Consider the following 19,549-nt stretch of genomic DNA (forward strand, 5'->3'; position numbering starts at 1 on the left):
TCTGCACTGCAACATGCATGTAAAAGTGTGTGTTGCCACAGCAGCTAAGACTCCCTGAGTGAACTCTAACACACCACTACCTCACGTTTTATTACCCCGGTGCTCAGCAAGAGTGATTAAATGTGGAAGTTTAACATGGCATCATGTGAAACACATCTTTATGTCTTAAGACCTTATGATTTGTAATCTGTACTCTGTGTCAGATAACTGTCAGGGCAAGATTGTGGCTGTGTCAGAGGCTGTGTTCAATCATAAACATGAAATTAAGCCTATATTTCTATTGCATTGATGTAGTGACTGTGGTAAAAGTGTCTTATTTGATAAGTTTGTGACCAGCATCCCACTTCCTCGCACTCTCCGTAAACCTGAGCTCATCAGAAATTCTGCTTTCCCTGTTCCAAAACAACGCAATGACAAAACCTGAGGAGAACAGAAAATTCCGGAAAGTCGGTCACTCAGCGCGTGTGGAGGAAGAAACAGTTAAGGTTACAGGGTCGATGACCTTTCATCAGAACGGGAACTCTGCTTCCCTCAATGCAGATGCTACCAGACCGGCTGAGTATTTCCAGCATTTTCATTTTTTGCGCCAAGTCTCATTGGCTTCCAGTCCAGCATTGCTTTCATTTTAAAAATTCTCATCATTGTTTCCAAACCCCTCCACTGCCTCACCTGCACCTCCTGTCCCTCGCCTCTGCAGCCTTTTCCGGCTCTACAACCCTCTGACGTCTCTGTGCTTTCTCCGATTCTGGTCTCTTGTTGCGCCTCCTCAATTTTAATCTGTCCACCAAATTTGGCGGCCTTGCCTTCAGCTGCCTCGACCCCGAGCTCTGGAACTCCCTCCCTAAACTCCTCCACCTCTCTCGCATTCTTTACGATGCTCCTTGAAACTATCTCTTTTGTAACTCCCTCTGCGGATCGGTGTCACATTTTGTTTAATAACCGCTCCTGTGAACTGCCTTGGGATGTTTTGCTAAATTAAAGGCGCCACACAAATGTAAATTTTTGTTATCACGGAAGGATTTGGTTTGACATTCGCCAGCCTTCATGTTTTCCGTTCCTATAGATTGGGGTCAACATCTGGTATCTTTCAGCCTCTAATCCCAACAATTCTGCACGACCACTACTTTGCCTTATTTAAGGAAATGAAAAAGGTTGTCTTGTTTGAGGTGAACGAGGAAAACCTGGCCATTAGGTTTCTCTGGCGTCTGGTAAAGCTCATAAGGTTAAATCTTTCTGACCTGACGATAGGCTGGTTCCATCAGCTGTGAAGAAAAGTGCAGTCCTGGGGCAAGGGGTGGAATTTTACATCCCTGTCGTGGTGGGGGTGGGGCTGGAAAATGCGACGAGCCATTCCAAAGTCTATTGACCTCGGCGGGACAGGAAAATCCCATCGGCAGGAGGGGCGGTAAAATTTCGCCCAAGGTGTTGCGTCTCCATCCCGATCACGCTAAGTAACACCCCGTCTGGAAGTGGTTAGCAACTTCTGCCCCAGACGATCTGTCCCTCCAAGCAGAACTCGACACACGCAAAGGGAAAGCAGCTACCACCTTTGGCCAACTCACGAGAGGTGTATGGAATAACACCGAGCTGCCTCGTAGGACGAAACTGACGGTTTCTAAGGCCTGTGTTCTCAGCACCCGGCTGTATGGCTGTGAGACGTGGGTGGTCTACAGCTACCGAGACCAGAAGCTCAACAATCCCCATCTTCGGTCTTTGCGGTGCCCTATGGGTATATCCAGTCAGGCCAAAAATCACGAATGTGGGCGACCGTCTCAAAGGCCAAGCGCCCAGGTATGTTGGCGCTCATCAAACAGAGGCGGCTTTGTTGGTTCAGGCATGCCCGCAGGATGGAAGACAGTCGCGTACCCAAGAGTCTGACGAGGTAGCTGGAGTCACAGGGACCAGTTAGACAGACAGAGCTCGGCTTCAGGGATGCTTGCAAGCGTGAATATCGATTATCGCACCTGGGAGACACTGGCCGACGACAGTGCAAACTGCCGACACTCGGCTGAATTTTACATCCCCCAGTGGGCATGTTTCCTGTGATGTTGGGTGGGGGGGGGGGGCATGTAAAATAGGATGGGCACCCGTCCCACCAACTTCCTGCCCCCCCCCCCCCACCCGTGTTCACCCCATAATACAGGTGGGTGGGTGGGCGGAGAGGCACTGACATTGGCAGCCTGCCTGTCACATTTAAGTGAATAATTAAAGGTCCATTAGTCTTGTTATCAAGCCAATTGACCCTGATGATGCGCCATAAAATGTTGGCGCAGACAGCAGGGCAGGAGTGGGAAGCCCGATTTTTTTAACTTAAGTGTTTAAAGGGCGGGAAGGGGGTGTGTCGCTCATTGGGGTGGATGTCCTACTTGGCCCTCGTTATTCCGCCTGCAGCGCTTTATGGCTGGGGGACAAGTCAGCGGGGAGCGAGTCGGCTCTACGCCAAGGTGCCAAGGTGGTTTCCGGTGGTGAAGTGGGGGAGCTGGGGGTGGGGCTGCTCCCCCCACACCACCAGCCCCCCCAGCCCCCCGCCCCCCCCCCACCCCGCCGCCATTTTATTCAGCTCCTCTTGTGGGCTGCAGTGCACCACCCAACGACCAATGGCTACATCAGCTTGGCAACAGGTGCCAACGCCAAAAACAACAACCCACTTGTGGCAGAAGCTGCCTCGGAGGGATTGGCCTCTTCAGCCAATGGCAAAGACAGAGGAAGGCACCCCCGTCTGAAATGGATGGTTTGCTGCCTGACCACCATCTATCGCAGTTGGAAGGATGCCAGCATCTAGCAAGGTGATGGGTTTATTGTTCTCGATGAGGGTCCCGCCCACCATTCGGAGAACTGGCGGGAAACCCGTAACACTTTGGTCGGGGAGGCCCAACTCAATCTAGTGCCCATCAGGCGCTCAACTGGCCAGCACCGGGCCTTCTCCGCGATTTTTAGGACCCCAAGAGCTGCCGGCTAATCGGAGGCCGGTGGCTCTCTGGTGCCAGCAACGCCACCGGGAGAGGTGGCTGCTGCCGTTGGCGCAGCGAGGGCTTCACCAGGGATCATGGTGAGGTCCCTGGAGAGAGGTGAGTGGGGTAGGTTGGGGGTTGTTGGGGGGTGGGGGTGGAGCTGGTGGTGTGAGGTGGGGTGCGGTGAGGAGGAGCTAGATGCAAAAGGGCAGCATGTGGCTCTCAGCGGGCACTCCCCTCCCCGATGCCGGGTCCCTCGGTCAGGCACTACTTAGTGCCTTTGAAAGAGGGACCGGCGTGAGGCCCAACAGGGTTTACTGGGTGGCCTGAGTTCAGGAGAATCCTTGAGCCACCACTAAACCCTGGCGGGCTCAGGGGTAATGACCTTTAAATGGCTCGTTAATTGGCTTAATTTACAGCGGGCGGGTTGTCTGCGTCAGGCCATTCCCACTGCTGACCTAATGGGGGTGAGTTTCTGAGCTGGTGAGAATGGGAATTATGTGGGCCCCGCACCCCCCCCCCACCATCCTGGCTGATGCGATTCCATTCAATACCATTGAGCAGTGATGGGAGTGAACTTGGTGAATAAAAGAAAGAGAGGCCTGCATTTCTGTAGCGCCTTTCACGATCTCAGGACACCCCAAAGCGCTTTACAGCCAACGTAGTGCTTTTGAAGTGTACCCACGTGTGCACAGCAAGATCCCACAAACAGCAACGTGGCAGTGACTAGATAATCCGCTTTAGAGTTTATGATTTCAAACATTTTAATGGACTTTGATTTACCTGCTCCTATATGAAGCTCATATAAGATCTCTTTTAGTTGTCTCTTTTCTACAATAACCATCTCAGCCTCTTGAACCTCTCCATACAACTCAAGATGCCTTAAACTACTGATCATTTTGTTTTTCTGCATTTCCTGAATATCCCTGTGGCAGTATAACAAACAGTGTTTCGCACTGATATGTCTCTACTATACCAAGCATTGGCTCAGTGGTTGGGACTCTTGAGTCAGAAGGTCATGGGTTCAAAAGATCCACTCCTGAGAGACTTGAGCACAAAATGTAGGCTGTTAGTGCAGTACTGAGGGAGTGCTGCACTGCCAGAAGTGCCTTCTTTTGGATGCAATGTTAAACTGAGGCCAGGTCTGCCCCCTCAGGTGGACAGGAAAGATCCCATGACACTATCTTCAGGGAGAGCAGAGAAGTTCTTCCAATATTCATTGAACCCTGGCCAACATGTATCCCTCAATCAACGACTCGAAAGCTATCCATTGCTGGCTGTGGGACCTTGCTGTGTTCAAACTCACTGCCACATTCCAGCAGTGACTACACATCAATGGGAAGTGCCTCATTGGCTGTAAAGTGCTTTGAGATGTCCTGAGGATAAAAATGCCACTATAAAAATGCAAATTCTCACTTGCTCCGTTCCGCTATGCGTTGGACAGATGTGTTATCACTCCCTGGGATTAATGCTGCTATCCCACAAGATCCTTTTAACTGCCGCTGCTGGCACACATGGTACTCTTGCATTTGGCCAGCTACCCAGCAATATTCCTGTGCCATTTATTTCATAGTTTTGTTGCCAAGTTTTCTTCTGTGATCTCTGTTCTTGCATCTATCCACAGGAAGTGGAATATCACCACACTATCCTCTGTATTTAGTTTACTAGTTCCCCATTGCTTGGACTTTAATCCTCCCCTTTCTCCTCCCATATACACACATTTTAGAGTATCTGTAAACCTCAAGCTGTTAAGTACAATGGCCCCAGTGCTGACTCTTGTGCCATTTCACCAGAGGGATGTTACCATGTCAACGCAGCTTCATTCACAATTGCCCTTTGTTCTTTCTGCTATTAACAAGCTTGATTTTATCAGCTCCACCTCCGCCTCACACCTCACTTGCCACCTAATTGCTCTTCTGACATGATATTGAAAGCTCCATTGAAATCCAAATACCTCATATCCACAGAATGTTCATCGTGAACACAATCTCTCATTTCCGCAGGGAAATCCTGTAAACCTCAGCTCATCCAAAACTCTGCTGCCCTTTTCCTAACTCTTATCAAGTCCTGTAGACCTATCACCCCTTGTCATCGCTGACCTCCATTGGCTCCCAGTTAAGCAACACCTTGATTTTAAAATCCTCCTTTTAAAATCCCTCCATGTCCTGGTCTTTTGCTACCTTTATAATCTCTTCCAGCCCTACAACTCTCCAAGGTATCTGCATGTCCCCTTGCACAACCCCAACATTCCGGATATATCTTCAGTTGCTGGCGTTCTAAACTCTGGATTGCCTCCTGTAAACCTCTCCACCTCTTCACCTCAACAGCTTCTTTAGGACATTCCTTATAACCTACCTCTTTATCCAAATTTTCAGTCACCTGTGCAATATCTCCTTACGTGGCCCACGATAACACCCCTGCAGAAGTGCCTTGGGATGTTTTACCTTAAAGGTGCTATATAAATGCTCTTTAGCTCTGAAGAAGAGCCATACAGACTCGAAACGTTAACTCTGTTTCCCTCTCCACAGATGCTGCCAGACCAGCTGAGTTTTTCCAGCATTTTCTGTTTTTATTCCACAGAGAACGACCTCCCTCCCATAAAACTGTTGTCTTATTAAACAAACCTGACACCAGGTTACACTGGAGTGGTTATGTCTGTGTGGAGAAGTGGCTTTATCTTCAACGTTCCCTTTCTTTTACATAAGCTCCAGTTCCGACTGAGCCGTCAGCTCCTCCTACAACAACAACCCCATTGCCCACAATCCCTCCTGCTCGAGAAGGTAAGGCATACATGTTAAAATTAATTTCTTGGGGGTGGGGGTGAGGGGGGTGGAATGAAAGTATTTCTATTTTTCTGTGTTTATGTTCCATGTGAGAAGAGTCAGGACATATTTGACTGGAGATATTTTATGCTGCTCCCTCTCTGCTGTTCATCTCATGCTATATATTATGTAGATAATATCCACTGCCTCTGTTTTAATAAGTTAAACTTATACTGGTTTTATTATTGGTCACGCTAGTAATTACTGCCAGGGTTTATAACAGGATTAAGGGTCAATCTAGTTGAGGTGCTTAAACTGACTAAAGGATTTAATAGGGTCGATAGAGAGAAACTATTTCCTCTGGTAAGGGAAGTCCAGATCAAGGGGGAATAACCTTAAAATTAGATTGATGATGTCAGGAAGTACTTCACACAAAGGGGAGTGGGAATCTGGAACTCTCTCCCCCAAAATGTTGTTGAGGCTGGAGGGTCAATTGAAAATTTCAAAACTGAGATTGATAGATTTTTTGTTCGGTAAGAATATTAAGTATTATAGAACCAAGACCTGAACCAGGGTCAGAGGCTGGGAATCCTGTGGCGAGTAACTCACCTCCTGACTCCCCAAAGCCTGTCCACCATCTACAAGGCACAAGTCAGGAGTGTGATGGAATACTCCACTTGCAGCTCCCACAACACTCAAGAAGCTTGACACCATCTAGGACAAAGCAGCCCACTTGATTGGCACCACATCCACAAACATTCACTGCCTCCACCACTGATGCACAGTGGCAGCAGTGTGTACCATCTACAAGATGACTGCAGAAACTCACCAAGCCTCCATAGACAGCACTTTCCAAACACATGACTGCCACCACCTGGAATGACAAAGGAAGAAGACACATGGGAACACCACCACCTAGAAGGTCCCCTCCAAGCCATTCACCATCCTGACTTGAAAATATATCGCCGTTCCTTCACTGTCGCTGGGTCATAACCCTGGAACTCCCTCCCTAACAGCACGGTGGGTGTACCTACACCACATGGACTGCAGCGGTTCAAGAAGGCAGCTCACCACCACCTTCTCAAGGGCAATTAGGGATGGGCAATAAATACTGGCCTAGCCAGCGACACCCACACCCCATGATGGATTAATAAATAGATGGGTAGATGGAGCCATGATACGGATCAACTGTGATCTGATTGAATGAGGGGCTGAGTGGCCTCTCCTGTTCCTATATTTGTACTATTTCAACATTAACTCACCTATGAGTAACTGTTTACATTTATTTCTGGCAGCATTTCATTCTTCTCCCTCTTCCTCCAGTTTGCAAAGCTGCCAAAGCTAACTTGGTGTTCCTCGTGGATGGATCGTGGAGCATCGGGGATGAGAACTTCATCAAGATCATCGGGTTCCTATACAGTACGATCGGAGCTCTGGACAAGATCGGCCCTGAAGGAACCCAAGTGAGCACTGCCTGGGCGGGATATAAATTAAATGGGAAGCAAGGTCTCAGGTTGTCCTCAAATTCCACCCACAGGGTGGAAACAATCAGGGTTGAGTTTCACTTTTTTACTGCCTGCCTTGTGTCACAGAATGAAACAGCACAGAAGGAGGCTATTCGGTCCATCATGCCTGTGCTGGCTCTTTGAAAAAGCTATCCAATTAGTCCCAGTCTTCTGCTCTTTCCCTGTAGTCCTGCAAATGTTTCCTTCTCTAATATTTATCCAATTCCCATTTGAAAGTTATTATTGAATCTGCTTCCACCGTCCTTTCAGGCAGCGCCTTCCAGATCACAACAACTCGCTATGTGAAAAAAATCCTCATCTCCCCTCTGGTTCTTTTGCCAAGTTCCTTAAATCCAAGTCCTCTGGTTATCAATCCTCCTGCCAGTGGAAACAGTTTCTCCTTACTCTATTAATTCTATCAAAAGTCTTCGTTATTTTGAACACCTCTATTAAATCACCCCTTCTCTGCTCTAAGGAGAACAATCGCAGCTTCTCCACTTAAGCTGAAGTCCTTCATCCTTGGGACCATTCTAGTAAATCTCCTCCGCACCCTATCCTCCAAGGCTTTCCTTCCTAAAGTATGGTGGCCAGATTTGGACACAATGCTCTGGCTGATACTTAACCAGTGATTTATAAAGGTCTAGCACAATCTACATTGAAGATACTTCTAAGAACCCACTGACACCTAACACACTCGTCTCAAATGTGTGACTCTTCTCAATCACACACAAACTTCTCCTGACCAACTGCGCACATTCTACACACACTCCTACATTGATAGAATGTGAGCCCAGGAGAGGAGTGACCAGTTATTTATTTAAAAGGAAGTTAGATAATTACGTGAGGGAGAAACGAATAGAAGGTTATGTTGATGAGGGATAGATGAAGAGGGGCAAAGGGACGTTTGTGTGGAGTGCAAACACCAGCATAGACCAGTTGGGCCGAATGGCCTGTTTCTGTGCTGTACATTCTATGCATTATTCTGTGCAAGAAAGTGATGGCCCTGAAGCTAAATAGCAGACGCAACAATTTCTATCTATAAACTATGAGAAATTTCATATGGGAATTTTGGATTTTTATGTTCAGCATGAGTCTCTCGGGTGCACTTTTAAAATATTCGCCAGTCCAACCTGTGTTAACTTCTGTCAGTTCATATCCAGAGCCGTTTTCCTAAAAACATTCTTCCTGCTGCAGACCCTGTATCATCGGCTCTCCTTCCCCCACATATTACACCACTCCCGCAACCTTCCTGTCAGCAGGGCTAGATATCAGGAAATTGGATCTTTACTTTTGCATCCACCTCGAGTGTGTCCAATGTGAAACTCTGCAGTTTTGTGTAGTCAACCATGTGACTTTTATTTTTCTTTCCAGATTCAATTTTGATAGCAAAAGTTGGCAGGAAGACCTATTTTAGATTAAATATAAACAGAAAACGCTGGGAACACTCAGCAGGGAGGCAGCACTGCGGAGGGAAGAAATATTTCTCTCTTCATCGATGCTGTCAGACCTGCTGGGTGTTTCCAGCGTTGTCTGCTTTTATTTCAGATTTCCAGCATCCGCAGTATTTTCCTTTTCTGTTTTAGGTTTATTTGTGCCCCACCCTTTAGTTTCCTTTTGCGCCGTACCCAATTTCATAGCTGACAGCGCAATTGGACAACCTGCTCCTGTGTGCAAGGAGCCCAGAGAGACTGACCCTCTAGTATTGTTCTTTTTCACTTAATGGCTTCCACTCTGCACCTTGGCGCAGGTAAACCTGTGGACACTGAGAGACACCTGCACAGGGGTAACCCCCACATTCCACAACAGGGGTCAGCAAACTTTCACAGCTGGCTTGCCGAGTCTTCATTTGGTCCCTCTGATTTAAGGTTTCGCATGCCAGTAACACATTTGAACATTTACAAGGTCTCTATGTATAATGACCATAATCTTACCAGTTTAGTGTGATCTTTGCCCTTGCTTTTCCTCGCTGAGCTTTCCAATGTCCGGCACGTAATTTGGATACCCCCCTCCCCACCTCCCTCCCCACCAAAGGTTGGAAACTGCAGCACAACAACTCAGTGAAATTGACACTGACACTGACGGAGCAACTACAAGAAGATTGGAACTCTCTGGTTCTGATTTTATTAAGCCAGTTTGTCAGGTCTGCGACTCTGGCTGCTCGGACTTGGCAATCATCTTGCCTGTCAGCTTTGGCATGGGTGCCATAGGTTGCTGACCCCTGTTCTACAAGACCTTTCAAGGGAAATCCGTTTGACTATAATCTTTCCCCCACGTCAGGGGAGAGTGGACTTGAGAAGGGTTTTGGTCACAAATGGCTGAGAGGACTTGGTGAACTTGCACCCTGCCACTAAATAGTCAAGCCTTTGAGAAGAGGAATTAAGAGGAATATTTCTTTTGAATTTCATTGTAAAGTGGAATGTAATAATTGGCGAAGTGGTTTACTGATGCAATATTTATTTGAAATGGAACAGGTTGCGATAGTACAGTTCAGTGATGATCCCAGGACAGAATTTCAACTCAACTCGTACAGTGACAAAGAAAATCTCCTCAATGCTGTCCAACGCATTCGATACAAGGGTGGAAATACCAAGACAGGTACAGAAAAATGGTGTTTAACACAGAATCAAAGAAACCACAGCACAGGAAGAGACCAGTGAGCCTATTGGATCTGTTTCAGCGCTGACTCTACAACTTGAACTATCTGTTGTAACCCCATCTCTCTCTTCACTTCCATCCCAATCATATTCTTTGCTTGTCTTCCTTTTCAAATATATATCCTGTTCTATTTTAAATGATATTATACTGTCTGTCTCACTTGTACTAATGTTGTAATTATCTTTTCTGTGCGTAAACATTCTTCTGACTTTTTATTTGCTGTCCTGGTGTTAATCTTCATAAATGGTTTTAGCTGCAAGCTGCTTTAAGCTGAATTAACAAGTATATAATGAATATTGACACCTTGCTGTGTCAGTCAATCAGTCGAAAGCTGGGCGGGACTCATATTTTAATTTTCTCTTCAACGACAACAAACAGAGTCTATTTTTACTCAGCAAACAGAGGCTATTTACCCATTCTAGCCGGGACATCATTTAAAAAAAACTTTCCCCGGTGAGAGCATTGCTGACAAGGCCAGCATTTATTGCCCATCCCTAATTGCCCTTGAGAAGGTGGTGGTGAGTTGCCTTCTTGAACTGCTGCAGTCCATGTGATGTAGGTACACCCACAGTGCTGCTGGGGAGGGACACTTGCACCATGCCTGCATGCAGCCTTATATCTCCTGCAGAATATAGTGCGTGGAGGATAGTTGCACAACCCTGATGCTTTACATGCAATCAACGGGACTGCTTTTGGACCCCAACCCCATTCTCTCCTGCAGCATCAGGAGTTCAGGTGCGATTTTATTGGAGGCCTCCAATTAAGAACCTGTCTCCGGGACTGTCATCCAATTAGGGATGGTGGATGGGCTGAGGAGGTGGGAGGGCCAATCAGGACCAAATCAGGACTCTCCGAGGTATCTGCGGTCCTCCAATTCTGACCTCTTGCACATCCCCAATTTTAATCGCTCCACCATCGACAGCTGTGCCTTCAGCTGCCCGGGTCCCCCAAGCTCTGAGGTTATTGTCACTGGACTGCTAATCCAGGGACCCAGGGTAAAGCTCTGGGGGCCTGGATTCGAATCCTACCATGGTAGATGGTGGACTTTGAATTCAATAAAAATCTGGACTTAAAAGTCTAATGATGACAATTTAAAAAAAAGCCATTGCCAATTGTTGGAAAAAGCCATCTGGTTTGCTAATGCCCTTTAGGGAAGAAAATCTGCTATCCTTGCCTGACCTACATGTGACTCCTATAATGTGGTTGACTCTTAACTGCCCTCTGAAATGGCCTAGCAAGGGCAATTAGGGATGGGCAATAAATTCTGGCCTAGTCAGCAACACTCTCATCCAATGAATAAAAATAAGTTCACTTGCTTTCCTCCTTCAAGACACACCCTCTATGACCAAGCTATTGATTCCCTGGCTTGGTGTAATACTTTATTTTATAATGTTCCTGTGAAGCACCTTGGGATGCTTTATTAGGTTAAAGGTGCTATATAAATATAAATTGTTGTTGTTGGTGCCTTTGAGCCTGCCCCACCATACAGCTGTTGCCTGGTGATCTTTTTCTGTCTGATGCATTCAATAAGTATTGGAATGGTGAAAACGTTAAAAGTGTTTATTCAGATGAAAGGGTTAAAAGATCAGAGCTGACTGATTAAAAAGAGGGAAGTGAATGATAATGTGGAGAGGCGAGAGACACCGTCCGCTCCAAGAGAGTCAATCATTTATCATCAGGAGATTTTACTTCCTGCCACAAATCACAAATTTCCTTTTCCAATAAAACATGATAATGGTCATGTAAAACTTCAGAAGTAATCATCACTGCTGTCCTACTTCATTATCTTTATACAGCCAGGTTGGGAAATGTGAGAATTGAAACAAATCTACAGGGAAAGACAACTTGTAATAACAACTAGCAAAGTTGGATGAGAAATGAAGTTAATCTGAGTCATCCCCCCCTGCATAGTTTCCACCCCAGTGATAAATTGCAGTGGATGAATCGTTAAGAATATAAGAAATAGGAGCTTCAGTAGGACATACTGCCCCACCATACAGTAAGATCATGAGTGATTTTCAACTCCACTTTCCCACTCTGTCCCCATTTCCCTTGACTCCCTTAATATCCAAAAACCTATCAATCTCTGTCCTGGATAATTCAATGACTGAGCGTCCACAGCCTCCCTGGGGTAGGGAATTCCGAAGATTCACAACCTATGGAGTGAAGAAATTTTTCCTCATCTCTGTACTAAATCACCGACCCTTAGACCATGGTCGCTGGCTCTGCTCTTCAGCCAGGGATACAGCCTCTCAGCATCTACCCTGTTAAACAATCTGCAATAAGATCACCTCTCATTCTTCTAAACTCCAGAGAGTATGGGCCCATTCTACCCAATCTCTCCTCATAGGATAACCACCTCAGGAATCAGCCCAGTGAACCTTCCCCTCTATGGCGCGTATGTCCTTTCCCTATATGGCCTCTCCGAAATCCTGCATAACTGTAGCAAGACCCAGTTGGTAGAAGTTCTGTTGTTGGTTTACTTGCCTTTCTTTAACATGCTGGTAAATCATACAATTTAAATCAAAATTGTTAAAGGCTATGAAATAAAGGTGAGTAATTGGAGTTAAGGTCAGCCATGCTCTAATTGAATGAGAGAGCAGACTCGAGGTCGAACGGCCTCCTCCTGTTCTTACATTCCATACTGTTCCCAATATCTGATCGTGAGTCAGGTTTTCGTATTCCAGCCTTCCCGCTGACAATGGGAAACAGGGAGATGGGCCAGGCCAACAAAGATGTGCCAGAAGTACGTCCAGCTCACTGATTGCATGAGTTCTGCCCAAATGTGATCCTCATGTCTTTGAAATGTGTGACCAACGATCCCACCCCAAAACAGCAACCCCCGCCCCCCGAGTCTACAGTTAAACCAGAACCCTTTGCCATTGTGATTTTCATGTACCCAGTGAGTGTGGCAATGAAAGAATTGTACATTTTTCCCTCCGTGCAAGAAAGGAAATCCTTTCCTCATTCAATTTGCACTCAGCACACATGGACTGTAACCTAGTGCCAGTGCTCAGGTTTGTACTAAGAAAAGTCCTCTGATACCTCAGATGCTAAGTAGACCTCCCCATGTGGTACTGAGGGATAACAAGATGGAGAGGGTGAAGGATCATAGCCAAGGTACGCACTTTGTTCTCTTTATGTGCTGACTGATCCATTCTGCGTATCCATAATTTGTAATTTTGAATCCCGATTATTAATGTTTGTGATTTAATTTCTATCCCTGACTCATCTGTCACATGCTTGTTATTTTCTTATGAATTCCAGGCAGAGCTATCAAACATGCCAAGGATGCTGTCTTCACTGTAGAGGCGGGACTACGGCGAGGCATTCCCAGAGTCCTGGTGGTAATTACGGATGGTCGATCGCAAGATGACGCTGACAAGATTTCCAAGGAGATGCAGCTTGATGGTAACGGAGAAAAGTAGTCCTGGAAACCTATGATGGATGCATTGCTCTGACATGCTTATCTCCACTGCCCTGTACACTTAGTGACAAGAAGTATGTGTGTTTGTTTAAGTGTAGGCTTGGCTCAGTGATGATTTTGTTTGAAAAGATGGATGCTTTGAAGAATGAGAGGTGATCTTATTGAAACGTATGTAACTCTGAAAGGATTTGCAGGGTAGGTGTTGAGAGGTTGTTTCCCTCCAGCTGGAGAGTCCAGAACTAGGAACCACAGTCTCATGATAAGGGGTTGGCCATTTAGGACTGAGATGAAGAGAAATTTCTCCACTCAGAGGACCGTGAATCTTTGGAATTCTCCAACCCAGAGAGGTGTGGGTGTTCAGTCATTGAGTACATTCAAGAGTGAGATCGATAGATTCTTGGACATTAAGAGATTAATGGGATAGGACAGGAGAGTGAAGTTGATGTATAAATTCATCCAAGATTTTATTGAATACCAAAGCAGGTTTGAGGGATTGAAAAGCCGACTTCTGCTCCTATTTCTTACTTTAGGTGAGTCACCAGAAGAACATTTCCCCTTTCTTTTAATAGTGCTGTGAGTTCTGGGTGCTTAGAATAGGCTGGCATGCCCTTGAATTAAAGCATGGTCTAATTAAGGAGTAAATTAAGGTGATTAAAGAATAGAGAGAAAAACTTTCACAGGCACAGGAATAACAAGGCTGCTGAGAGTCACAAATAAAAGAGAGGTAAGGTACAAGTGGCCACTGTTCCATTAGCTGTGACACAAAATAATTGTTAATTTACTTCCCATAAGGAACACAGTACCAATAGGAGAGTAGTGAGAATGTGGAACTCACTACCACAGGGAATAGTCTTTTGGTAGTACAGAACTTGAGTATTGCCGAAAAAAGACACGTGGTCGAAGCTTTTCATTTTGCACACATCAGGACAATTTACAAGAATACTAAATGAAAAGGGAACAACAATTTATACTTCATGAGAAGAGAGTGCTGATTCCTTGGCAAATGGACTCTGATTGGTAGAAGCATTGCCATGGTGAATTCATCAGTTAACTGATGACTGACAGTTAACTGCCAAGCTTTGTTCCCCCTGCCTGGTTTGAACTTAAAGAAAGCTTGGCAGTTAACTAGTCAGTCATCAGTTAGCTGGTGTCTTTTTCCCACAATACCACAGGGAGTGGTTGAAGCGAATAGTATTAATACATTTAAGTGGAAGCTAGATAGACACATGAGGGAGAAAGGAATAGAGGGATATGCTGATAGAGTGAGATAAAGTAGAGTGGGCTGAGGCTAGAATGAAGTGTATACACCAGCATATACCACTTGGGCCAAGGTGGTATATGCCTGTTTCTGTGATTGTATATCCTATGTAATTCCATGTAAAGACACTGCAATCACCAACAATTCTGTGAATAGATGAAAATTAAAATACCCTAAAATTGTGCCAAATGCATGATATTGACATGTACCTCATGCCAATATTGAAGGCATTCTGCCCACTAACAACTTCAAACGTAACCAGGAAGGTAGGTGCAAATTAACCATTTTTACAGTCCAGTACTTACAGAAATATATAGCACTGAAGCATAACCTCATTTCTGTTTCTGCTCCAGGTTACAGCATCTTTGCAGTAGGTGTTGCTGATGCTGATTACTCAGAGCTTATCAACATTGCGAACAAACCCAGTAACAGGCACGCATTCTTCGTGGATGATTTCGATGCCTTCAAGAAGATAGAAGATGAACTCGTTACCTTTGTCTGTGAGACAGCATCTGCAAGTGAGTGACGATGACTTGATGTTTCAACAACAGCAATTTGTATTTATATAGCGCCTTTAACGTAGTAAACCGTCCCAAAGCACTTCACAGGATCCTTACAAAAAACAAAATGGCACCAAGACACATAAGATGATACAGGTGAGCTAACCGATAGCTTGGTCAAAGAAATAGGTTTTTAAGGAGCATCTTAAAGGAGGAGATAGAGGCAGAGAGGTGGAGAGGTTTAGGGAGGTAATTCCAGAGCTTAGGGCCCAGGCAGTTGAAGGCAGGGTCACCAATGGTGGAGCGATTAAAATCAGGAGTCCACAAGAGACCACAATGAGGCAATATAGGGCTGGGGAGGGGTGAGGACATGGAAGGAATTTAAAGCAAGGATGAGAATTTTAAAATGGAGGTGTTGCCGGCCTAGGAGCCAGTGTAGGTTAGTGGAAAGGAGGTGATGGGTGAACGGGACGTACTGTGATTTAGGACACGGGCAACAGAGTCTTGGGTAAGTTGAAGTTTACTGAGGGTAGAACGCAGGAGACTGGCCTAGCGGGTGTTGGAATAGTCAAGTCGAGAGGTAACAATGCCATCATTGCTGTTTGATCGATGTACTTAAAGTCTGCCTTCTGCCGATGATTTGAAAACCCAGGGAGCTCTGTCAGCAGTACTGATGGCCTCATCATGTTTAGGAACATGTGCCTATTCTATTCGACACACGCCGTGAAACTAGTTGGCGCTGTCAGCCCATTACGCAGGGTGGCTCATTGCCTAACTGAGCGCTTGCTCCACGGCAGAAGTGCACTGCCCATCCCCCCTCACCATAATTTCCCACGTCCCCCGTGCACCACAGGTCAGGGGTTACTCTGTAGATATCCAGGTCGTGTGTCTGAAACTGGTGTGAGGCCCATTGCGTGTTCAAATTGAGGCCCCGATTCCTGCTTCAGAATCCCTTTAAGAAGGCGGCCCATCAGCTGCCAAACCAACGGGTCCCTGAAAGGAGGCCGCCAGTGGTAAGGCGAATTTAACCCTTTCTTTTATTTACCCTATCTCGGGGCCACTGGTGGGGGGGCCGGGGGGGGGGGGGGGGTGGGAGGGGGGGGGGGGGTTTGTGCAGGGCAGCTCTTAGTTTCCTAGCTTCCCTCTCAAACAAGGAGCTTCTCTTTATCCTTCATGCGATGTGGGCACTGCTGGCAAGCCCAGCATTTGTTGCCCATCCCTAATTGTCCTTGAGCTGAATGGCTTGCTAGGCCATTTCAGAGGGCAGTTGTGGGTCTGGAGTCGGCCAGACCAGGTAAGAATGGCAGATCTCCTTCCCTATAGGGCATTAGTGAACCGGATGGTTTTTTTACAACGATCGATGATGGTTTCATGGCCACCGTTACTGAGACTAACTTCTGATGGCCGTCGCTGGTGTCACTCCCTCCCAAGCCCCCTGTTCCCCACCGCGCTCACTGACACTCCTTAAACCCTCGTCCAGTGCCCCAGCAGGCTAATCTTGCTGCCCCGCAACTGGGGTGAGCTGCCCCTCTGCGCAGGTGCCCCCCTCTTTGAGCTGCTGGTCAGGTTCACTGTGGGCTGTCGCTGTCAGTCTCTTAGCCACATTCTCCCAGTTCTGGCCTGCATTTGCACGAGGTGGGGGGGTTTAGGGTTTTATTATTCTTGATACGTAACTTGATCCTTTCGAAGAAAACAGGCTGAACTACACTGGATATTCCTTGTGACAGGAACCCAATTTGATCCAGACTTCACGCTGTGTACAACGTCGTATTATTGCCAACTCCATGCTAATGATGTCTCCGACATTGGTAGTAGCGCTGCAGGTTAAATGTGGCTCTTTTCAGATATTCACTCATGGTTTGTTTCCCCCCAGTATTTCACATCGGCTGTAACTGAGCAGTCTCTGCCATCCTGTCAGTCTCGGGTGGGCTATACCCATAAAGAAAGGGGAAAACATGGAGAAAATGCATTTCGAAAGCATCTTTCACATCCCGAGGATGCCCTGAAACACTTTGTGACCAGCGTAGTCCCTGTTGTAATGTAGAAAATGCAGCAGCCAATTTGTGCACAGCAAGATCTCACAAACGGCAATATGTTATTGACCAGATAATCTGTATTATTGAAGTTGATTGGCCAGAGAGAACCGCCCTGCCCTCCTTCAAAATAACATTAAAGGATCTTCTACGTCCATCTGAAAGGGGGATGTGACATGTCATCTCATGTGGAATACAATGCAGCACACCCTCCTTACTGCACTGCAAGCACTAACCTGGATAATTGTGCTCAAGTCTGATCAGGCAGGACTTGAACCCACCACCTTCTGACTCTGAGGTGAGAGTCCTACCCACTGAGCTATGGCTCACACCAACCTGTGATTGTGCCCCTTCTGCACCATCACCTGGGGCCCCACCACCCTGGTGCCTGGTCCAGAATTGGGAACGAAAAGACACAATACCTTTCCCATCTGTGCTGCGCAGCTGAGAAAATTAAATTACGCCTGGGTATTAACGTGTTTCAATTGTTATATTTTCAGCTTGTCCGCTGGTCCAACTTGGCGATCACAGTATTGCAGGTAAGGGAGTAGCTACATCTTTCACCATTTGATGGAAAGGGAAATTGTTACAGACAGAAGCCCATTGTGTTTTTGCCAAATGAGCAATACGCCTCCTGCCATTCCCCCACCTTCTCCCTGTAACCTTGCACATTCTTCCTTTTCAAATAATAATCCGATTCCCTCTTAAATGCCTCGATTGACTTTGCCTCCACCACACTCTCAGGCAGCGCATTCCAGACCTTAACCACTCGCTGTGTGAAAAATTTCTCTTCATGTCTCTATTGCTTCTTTTACCAATCACCTTAAATCTGTGCCCTCTTGTTCCACAGCTGAGCTGTTAAATGAATACTTTGCATCTGTCTTTACCAAGGAAGCGGATGCTACCTAGGCCACGATAACAGAGGAGGACACTCTGTCACTAGAAGGGTTCAAAATTGATAAGGAGGAAGTGTTGGATAAACTGTCGGTACTCAAGGTTGACAAGGGAGAAAGTCATTAAGTCTAAATCAGGGTTACTGTGCATGTATGTGAATGCAAGATTGGGGAGTTACAGGTACAGATTGCCATGTGGTAATATAATAACGAGACCTGGCTCAAGGAAGGGCAGGACTTGGTGTTAAATATTCCCGGGTATAGGGTGTTCAGAAAAGATAGGAAAGGAAGAAAAGCAGCAGGGTGGTGGTATTGATTAAGGAGACCATTGCTGTGCTGGAGAAAGAGGATGTCCCAGAGGGTTCAAGGACAGAATCAGTTTGGCTAGAGCTAAGGAACAAAAAGGGTGCAATTACATTGCTTGGTGTAGTCTATAGACCACCAACTAGTGGAAAGGATATAAAGGAACAAATCTGCAGGGAAATTACAGTGAAAAGCAAACTTTATAGAGTAGTTATAATGGGGGATTTTAATCACCTGAGTGTAAACTGGGACAGTGGTAGTGTAAAGGGGGGAGAGTGTTCCTAGATTGTGTTCAGGAGAATTTTCTACAGCAGTATGTGTCCAATCCAACAAAAAAAGACATACTGTTGGGCCTGGTTCTTGGAAATGAGATGGGCCAAGTAGATCAAGTGTCAGTGGAAGAACATTTAGGAGACAGTGATCATTGTATCGTAAGGGTTAGGATGATGGTACAAAAGGATAACGGCCAATCCAGAATAAGAATAATCAACTGGGGAGAGCTGACTTCGATGGGGCAAGAACGGAGCTGGGCCAGATAGACTGGAACCAAAGGTTAGTGGGAAAAACTGTAGCTGAACAATGGGCTACCTTCAAAGAAGAAATGGTTTGGGCACAGTCAAGGTATGTTCCCTCAAAAGGGAAAGGTAGGGCAAACAAATCCAGAGTTCCCTGGATGGAAAAGGAGATAGCAGTTAGGATAAAGAAGAAAAAGTGTGCTTATGACAGGTGTTAGGTAGAAAATACAACTGAGAACCAAAGGTAATACAGAAGGTTCAGAGGGGAAGTGAAAAAGGAAATAAGAAAAGCAAAGAGAGATCATGAGAAAAGACTGGCAGCCAACATAAAGGAGAATCCCAGCATCTTCTGTTGGCTCTTAAATAGTAAGAAGTTGGTAAAAGGAAGAGTAGAGATGATTAGGGACCAAAAAAGGGATTTACACATGGAGGTATGGGACATGGCTGAGGTGTTAAATGAATACTTTGCATCTGCCTTTGGCCTTGGTAGCATCTGATTCCTTGAAATGGTGACAGAGGAGGAAGGGGATTAAAATTGAAAAGGAGGAACTGTTGGATAAACTGTTGGTACTTAAAGTTGACAAGGCACCAGGACTGGGTGAGATGTATCCAAGGATATTGAAGCAAGTAAGAGGGGAATTTTCAGTGGCACTGGCCATAATCTTTCAGTCTCCCCTAGACTCAGGGAAGGTGCCAGTGGACTGGAGAATTGCAAACATTATACCCTTGTTCAAAAAAGGTTGTAAA

The 19,549-nt window shown here is 46.0% G+C and overlaps 1 protein-coding gene across 8 annotated transcripts in view; it reads left to right on the forward strand.

The window, feature by feature from the left end:
• col14a1a (collagen, type XIV, alpha 1a) overlaps positions 1-19,549 on the forward strand; it is a 220,022-nt gene that overhangs the window by 135,373 nt on the left and 65,100 nt on the right. For all 8 annotated transcript variants that reach the window (XM_041190009.1, XM_041190011.1, XM_041190012.1 and 5 more), the window contains 6 exons: positions 5,657-5,731; positions 7,037-7,176; positions 9,690-9,813; positions 13,141-13,284; positions 14,912-15,076; positions 17,592-17,630. In XM_041190009.1, coding sequence (XP_041045943.1) covers positions 5,657-5,731; positions 7,037-7,176; positions 9,690-9,813; positions 13,141-13,284; positions 14,912-15,076; positions 17,592-17,630 — 687 coding nt within the window. The remainder of the gene's footprint in view (positions 1-5,656; positions 5,732-7,036; positions 7,177-9,689; positions 9,814-13,140; positions 13,285-14,911; positions 15,077-17,591; positions 17,631-19,549) is intronic.

Source organism: Carcharodon carcharias, chromosome 6 (assembly GCF_017639515.1).
Source record: "Carcharodon carcharias isolate sCarCar2 chromosome 6, sCarCar2.pri, whole genome shotgun sequence".
NCBI lineage: Eukaryota > Metazoa > Chordata > Chondrichthyes > Lamniformes > Lamnidae > Carcharodon > Carcharodon carcharias.